The 7,262-nt window shown below is 47.4% G+C and overlaps 2 protein-coding genes across 2 annotated transcripts; one reads left to right on the top strand and one right to left on the bottom strand.

Moving 5' to 3' along the window:
* Positions 1–2,824: 2,824 nt before the first annotated feature.
* On the top strand, positions 2,825–4,613 carry BDR25DRAFT_371252 (uncharacterized protein; the record flags this gene model as incomplete). The annotated part of the gene is made up of 3 exons (XM_033697182.1): positions 2,825–3,051; positions 3,102–3,701; positions 3,758–4,613. 3 exons carry the CDS (start codon positions 2,825–2,827, stop codon positions 4,611–4,613), a joined length of 1,683 nt encoding a protein of 560 aa, XP_033554070.1.
* An 876-nt stretch (positions 4,614–5,489) lies between these two features.
* BDR25DRAFT_276969 (uncharacterized protein) lies at positions 5,490–6,928 on the bottom strand. The gene is made up of 3 exons (XM_033687582.1): positions 6,767–6,928; positions 6,659–6,721; positions 5,490–6,609 (listed from the first exon to the last, which is right to left on the bottom strand). Exons 1-3 carry the CDS (start codon positions 6,853–6,855, stop codon positions 5,703–5,705), a joined length of 1,059 nt encoding a protein of 352 aa, XP_033554069.1. The 5' UTR covers positions 6,856–6,928; the 3' UTR covers positions 5,490–5,702.
* Positions 6,929–7,262: the final 334 nt, after the last annotated feature.

Below are 7,262 nucleotides of genomic sequence, written 5' to 3'. Positions count from 1 at the left end.
GTGGGTGAGTTCTGGATTTGTCCTCATTTAGGAGATTGCGGAGGAGATGATATTATGTGATATGGCTGATTGACTGAGGCCGAGTTATACCGATGCTAAATTATGTCATAGGTATACGTGTCAGCAGTGGGAGCAGCCGCTGCCAACGGATAGGGACTGTCCCAAGCCCCATCAGCCGGGGAGTATGCTCAATGACTTCTGTTGGTCGTGGTGGGATGAGTAAGAGTCGTATAGAGGCAGTGAGGCCAGGAAAATAGATGGCTGCTAGGAGATGCTAACATTTTGAGAGTGAACAGTCGTTGTATCCGAATCGGAATGCTGGGGAATATGATTCCGATAGAGACAGAGGAACGAAGCAATTTCCTTTAAGGCCTCTACTCATGTTCTTGAACCGGCATGCTCTCCTTACCTCCAATTTGTCTCATATGGAGGTTCAAATTTCATTCATACTGCTAGCTCGAAGCTAAAGGAGATCCTGTGGTGGATCGGGACGCTTGGTGATCTGTTTGTAGAACCTAATCGTAAGGTTTCCCTCACGTTGCTACCTAGCACATGGAAACTGTGGCATACATCAGTTTAACTCACCGACTCTGGTCTTTTCACAAGGAAACGCTATGGTGCATAATCGGGATCATCTTAATTCCCCTCCCTATCTTGGTCGTAGCCTTGCCAATGCCCTTTTTTTAGAGTCCCCAAACCATTACTCGGGCCCTCAACAGCCTCACAGGCCCCAGCACCCGCAAAAGGTCAATATGAGGTCAATTGGCTCTAGTCTGAATGAGAGATGGTTACGGAGGTTGAAGAAGTGCGGGGCAAATGCTAGTGGAACTGAAATAGTAAGGTTCCTTGGCGTCGATCATCCATTCCATGACCCCTCTAGGTATTCCTCTCTCGTCTCAATCTTTGTTGTTCTGCTATCTCACCCAACTTTCTGGAAAACCTAGCTGGACTAGCAGAAAGTGTGGTGATGGATACCAACTTGCGAACTAAGCCCTTGCCAGGGAACCTTTCAATTTTGTATACATTTTTTGTTCATTCGAATCGCAAATCTATTCATGTGCACTCTAGATTTTGCCATAGGTGAATTAGACACTCCCATATTCGTATGGTATTGACACTCACAACGTCTTGAAAAGTTGAAATCACGGGCCCAATAATGACATATGGGTAATCTGTGCCCAGGGTCATGGATGTTCCCTCATCGGACCAAATTAGGTTTCTTTACCGCATAAATCAGCATTCTATGAAATATCATGAAACTGTCAACTGAAATGGCAGACGAATCATTCATGTGATGTTCCGTACTAGTTGCTAAGGCGTTATCTTACGATTACTATGCTCTCATACAAGTACATTGGCTCCAAAATTATAATTGCGTTGCTGGATCATCTACAGAGATCCTTTGGCGAGATTGGAAGTTGGCACGGAGTTGAAACTTGATCCCGTTCCAACCTTGTAGGGTTTCGAGAAGGGGAATTCTGAAGGGAGTGCGAAGGCCGACAGGCATCGTTGTACCCCCTGCTCTCTGGTGTAAATTGCGAGCGCAGCTCTAATGTGTTCGCAATCATCCATGGTGACATGACAGGTGCTGGAATTTGGTTGAATCAGAATTATTCAACTCTTAGCCCGTATCTTTAGATTCAAAAACAACTCAACAACTCAACAATGCAGATTGTTTGTTAGAATTGGCACTGCGACTGCCGAATCGACGGCCACATACCGCAGAATTAGGTAAGGGAGATCATGGGGTTTGATCAATATGCTATTATTTGAGTGCATGATTGGACAGCTCTTGATTTGGCGAGTTCAGAAAGCACTCTTTTGAGATTCTGTGGGAGCTGAATATGAAGTAACGAAACACGCAGTGTGTCTGTGTCTGCAATGATGTGGTTCAGCACGAACTATCGGCCCCAATCCGAAACATTCCGCTCTTGCAGATTTAATCTGCTTGAGAAGGGAAGCTTGTGATACCTGCCATTCTAAGGCTTAACGTACGCGGGTTGAAAGACTCTTTCCACTAACCCGACAAAAGCTTAACGACAATCCCCGTATGAATAACGAATCATCTTACATTTAAAACCCCTTCTCTGTTTTGAGAGTCTATTTCAAGATATCAACTAATGTACGGAGTATGCATGTTGCGATGGCGTTTTATCTCATGCACCTACGCCGCAATAGATTGCAGTTACGAAACGCGGGGCCTGTACACATTTTCTTGACAATCTCCGAGCAGCTTTGCCTCTTGACATCTCTTGGGAGCGCTTCCTCTATCTCTAGTAAGCGCCCTTGTGCTCTTTTGTAACACTTTTCTCGTGATTTTGGGCGCTTATCGGGAAGAAATGGCTTGGAACGTTGATATGTTTCATGGAGCAAACATGCTCGACACTGTGCTCAGATCGTTATTGCTGGTATAGCGTTGCGTACGAAGTTGAAGGATTTGTACCCTGCCTTTGCGTATATTGTCAGTGAGCCTACCTAGATGAGGTCGTTGCTGTGGACACCCTAGCCTACACCAATGATATTAGCAGCCACCTGCAGCCGATGTACCAGCGGAACTCTACTCTGTTTGACGCCGGTCCTCCGACTTCAGAATCTGCGCTCACAACATGGCTCGTGGGAGAAAAAAAATACCCGATAGAGATAGCAACATTCCGTTCCCTGCAGGAACGAAACGCGAACATGGGATCGGAAGAGAAGCCGAGGGAATGGTTCAGGGTCTCTTTGGTATAAGGAAGGTCACCTAGCCCGGACTAGGTTATAAAGGGGAGGCTAGATCTTCTTGTCGATTTCTATTCATCCCATAAATTCTTTCGCGTACATCGCGATGTGGGTGCTTTTAAGTTGCGCTTTGCTAGGAACGATAGCAAACTCTGGCATAGCTGCTGCAAACCCGCCTCCGGCGGATGCCGCTATCCGCACCACACTTCACTCTGTAGATGTTGACACGGTCCGAGCTATTGGTCGAGTGCTCTCTGCCGTCCCTAGAGACACTGTGTTGAAGAACAGCACCTCTTTGGAGAAAACCTGGAATGATGCAACGCTATTCACTGTGTAAGCGCTTCCCCTTGCACGTGGTTCTCAGTCTTACGTAGGATTTACAGTGCTGGAGGAGGAGAAACTAGGCAGAACGTTTCTCTTTCCGCAGGAATTGAAGTCAAATGCAAAACGTGCTATATCAAAGGAAAAGCCACGGCCCAGCTCGACGTCAATGGCAATTTCAACGCCAGCCAGGCTTTCCATGGCCTGTTAGACAGTGTGGAAGACGAGGTTCATAACATTACCCAGGAAGTTGGGCAACAGCTTGACAACGATTTCGAGGACTTCTTGAAATCACTCAGCACTGGAGACCTTTCGGATGCATTCAACGCATTTCAGGCGCCGACAATCAACAACAGCTTCTCACTCGAGGTCCAAGGAATTCCCGAATGCCTTCTTCAGCTCCAGTTCGATGGCATGGAACTTTATGTACTTCTTGAGACGAAGTTGTCAGGGAGTGCATCATATACTCTGAATATCTATCAGTCAAACACTCCGCTGGGCATTGCTATCCAGGATGTCCAAATGGGGATTTGGTTTTCTCTTGATCTTATGTTGGACGCTGAGGCTGAGATCGACATTACCAACGGGTTCCATCTGAAGCTGGATGATGGAGTGAAGATTAGCATTCCAATGTTCGGTAATAATGTCTCAGATATAGTCATGTAAGCGGAGATTACTACATATCATTTCCATCTACTGATTACAGTGTACCATATAGTCCCGGTGTCCATTTCGAGTTCCTCCCAGTAACGATCGAGAGCGCAGGCGCAGTACTCACAGCAACCCTCCGCATAAGCGCCCATGCCGGAATATCATTAGACACCCCGAAGTTCGCCATATTGCCCTCCATCAGCGGGGGAATAGAAGTCGCAGTCTTTGCGAACATGGCAAAATTTGTGACCAACGTAACAACGGATACAACAGGCAAAGAAGATTGCCCGCTCAAGGTAGTCGAGTACTATGAATTTGCCATCGGCGCCAATGCAGGGGCCACAGTTGCAGTGGGCGATGAAACATGGGGTCCTCAGCCAGCTACCACGATCCCGGTCTTTTACACTACGCTCGCGGACGCTTGCGCTATTAAGGGGAAATCTACACCAACTCCAACCGTGACGCCAAGGGCGTTGCTAGATGGAAGAGCAGATATGAAGACGACCACTATTTCTACCGAACTTATCTTCACCGGCGCTAGCTGCATATCGTCTGGCTTGGCCATCTGCCCAGCCTCCCTCCAGACTACAACGCAGTACACTTCGACCTCGACATTGGTCACTGTAGTGCCATCTGGTGCCGTGCCGTCATTTCCGGCTTCGACTTTCGATTCTGTAATGAGGACTGTGGAATTTGGTGCCAAAGCCAGTAGGATCGAAGGTATCTCTGGTAGTCCTACTTCGTACGTACCTCCTAGCAGCACAAGTCCTAGCATAAATTCTAGCAATACGTCATTATCAACATCATCCCCAACAAGCAACACTGATAGGAAACTGGGCGGGGTTTCGAACAAGGTGATCATTGGTGTAAGCGTGGGAGTGGGCATCCCGGCTTTAGCTGCTATTATTGGTGGTTGCATGTAAGTGCTCTTACTTCCACCCTTCAGATCGCAATCCCTAACTGGCTGTCTTCAATAGATATTGTTTACAACGTAGAAACCACCCGCAAGAATACACTCTCGAAGGCGTCGGGACTCCAAGCACGCTCAAGATTATTGGAACCACGGACTATTTTCGATATAAAGCTGAGACGCAGTCAAGGGTTAGAGAAGTTGCCCGAGATTCTTAAAGGTCATAACTATGTTGTTTTTAGATAGGAGGCGTTTGATCTGTAAGATAGTATTTCCTTAGTTACAGCAAACGGCTTTCAACACTTGTATTCAAATAACAGGGAACTATTGTAGATTTACCTCAAGACGCCTATTTTATAACGGTGAAAACAGACCCTCGCCTTAGAGATGTAAGCAAGAAGGCTCTACGATGGGCTGTCCAATCAGCTCGGGACTTAGCGTCCTTTCTCCTCTCTATATTTCATAGCACCAGGGATCTTCAGTCTTCAATACATTACCTCTCTCATAACGGAAAAGCTACAATTTCTTGATACTGTCTAATATGCGAAGGGGTAAGCGATATTATTTGGAACTAAAGTCAGTGTAATCGGCCATGTGACGACGTTTACTGAAAGTCAGCAAAAATGCGCCGTGCCACGCGGGAGTCTAATCTATTGTCTAGCGCTATACTCGGCTCGGCTCCGGCGCGTAGTAAGTCGGCAATCCATATCCGGTGCCAACAGGCCTGCAGAAGAGAGCGCGGGAAACATGCTTGGGCCGGCGATAGGTCTAAATCTGAGCCACCTATGACTGAATCAGGATATGGCTCAGGCCGGTTGCTCGGTCCGCGACACGAACCACAATCACCAAATTAAGCTAATTCGATGCGTTGATGAGAAGACTCCAAATTCGCTGCTGTAGGATTATAGAATATACATAGCCAAGAAGGCTACCCTCTACTTGTAAGCTGGGCTCTACGATGGTATGCCCAATCAACCTTGAGTCTGGCGTCTCATCAATACCATATAAATCGTATAGCTCCTCGGACCCTCAGTCCACATTACATGACTCCTCTCATAACTCGTGCCTATCTAAGGTTACACTAATACCAAACGTATCCAGTTCATCTAGGGAAATTGAAATTGGCCGTACCGCCAGTGACATGAGTTCCGGGTATTACATACCGTCCAGAGATGGGACCGTTAAATACAGGACCGTAGTACGAAGCCTCCCCACAACCGCTTCCATCAATTTTTGATGCTCCTGTTGGTTCGTCAACTTCTGAGCGACCACCTTGATACTCCCGCATCCACCTTTCTAGTACACTTCGAACCTGACCATACCCCACATCTGCTCGTCCAGTAACCTTGGTCATATTTCGGTGATTTGCGTTGATGCTGAAGTTTTCATATGCAGGCAGTATAGCAGATTCTCTTTCCACAATCTTGCCAACAGTGTCATTCATCTTGAGAGCCTCATAGAAACAGTATACCTTGAGCTTGATAGTGTCTCGTCGCAGCATATGCTGAAAGTCTTCCTCAGTTCTCTGCAGATCTGAAGCGCCGGGTTGCAGGGTGTTCAAGATCTCTCGGTTTGTACCCCGGAAGGTATTCACGTAATTCGCCACAGTGGTCCCCCATCTTGCCAAATATGAGCCTCCATGGGGAGAGCCCATAAAGATAATACCTAGAGAGCTCGACAGAATACTTTCTAAGTCTGGCCTCTTGCTGCTGAGGTTTAGAGCTTCCTCACATACTAAGCCTCCAAGGCTGTGAGCGATGAATATAATCGGTCGCTGGCCAACTTGTCCTCGCTGGTCGAGAAGTGCGTACGCTAGCGACTTGCCATGGTCGTCTAGCCGATTCGAACTCGCGATGGTCCAGAAGCGGACAACGTCGGCGTCGTATCCGAATGTCATAATACGTGCACAAGGGAAGTCTTCTGAGAGGAGAGCGGCTGGCCAGAAGATTCCATTGTCATGCGTCCAGGTCTTCTCGCGGTTGCCCGTGAGTCCATGAACGAAGACGATGCTAAATCACACGTCAGCTAAAGAAACCTATTATGTCGCGAAATTCTTACTCGACAACTGCATTTGAAGAATCGGCGACAACTCTGATCCCTGTTGGCCCATCGGTCGCATATCTTTCCCGTCATCAGCATCGGGTAGAAGTTTCGAAGGCTGCTTACAGTTCGTTGTTTCGACCCATGTCAAGCCCCACGCCTGCTTGGGTAGCAGAGGTATTTGGATGTGCCGACTTCTTGAAGAGATTCATCATCAGAATGGCAAAGACGACGTTGTTTCCGCCTCATGCTCATCCAGCCGGTGAAATTAACGGTGCTTGACGAGAAAGGATCAGGTTCGAGGCTAGCCCGGCTCAGCTGGGGCTGAGCTGCTGCCAAGCAGGGCTCACATCAATGCATTCTTTTGTCCCACTCTTTCCCAAATGGGCGGCATGCATGCAAGCTTTTCTCCTGACGTTCCAATAACGTGATTCACCACTCATCCGCCAACACCACTCATCCGCCAGCCCACCAAAAATCGCAAAAACCGACCCTTGCAAATTCAACAACGCGCGCATGATAAAACCTAGAAATCTAATTGTAGCCTTTTCTACTCATTTCAAGACTCTAGTTGAAGTCAATAAACACTTGGTTTCGTAAATCTTGAGATCCAGTGATTTGG

The sequence above is a fragment of the Lindgomyces ingoldianus genome (assembly GCF_010093535.1).
Source record: "Lindgomyces ingoldianus strain ATCC 200398 unplaced genomic scaffold BDR25scaffold_2, whole genome shotgun sequence".
Classification (NCBI taxonomy): domain Eukaryota; kingdom Fungi; phylum Ascomycota; class Dothideomycetes; order Pleosporales; family Lindgomycetaceae; genus Lindgomyces; species Lindgomyces ingoldianus.
Note: the sequence above shows the minus strand (reverse complement) of the source record. Positions and strands in the feature narration are given on the sequence as shown.

Coding starts and splice junctions, on each gene's coding strand:
- BDR25DRAFT_276969 (XM_033687582.1), bottom strand. CDS start 6,855: ATGATGAATCTCTTCAAGAAGTCGGCACATCCAAATACCTCTGCTACC. Junction 6,722..6,766: donor ATGGGTCGAAACAACGAACT/GTAAGCAGCCTT, acceptor ATGACGGGAAAG/ATATGCGACCGATGGGCCAA. Junction 6,610..6,658: donor TCTTCAAATGCAGTTGTCGA/GTAAGAATTTCG, acceptor CGTGTGATTTAG/CATCGTCTTCGTTCATGGAC.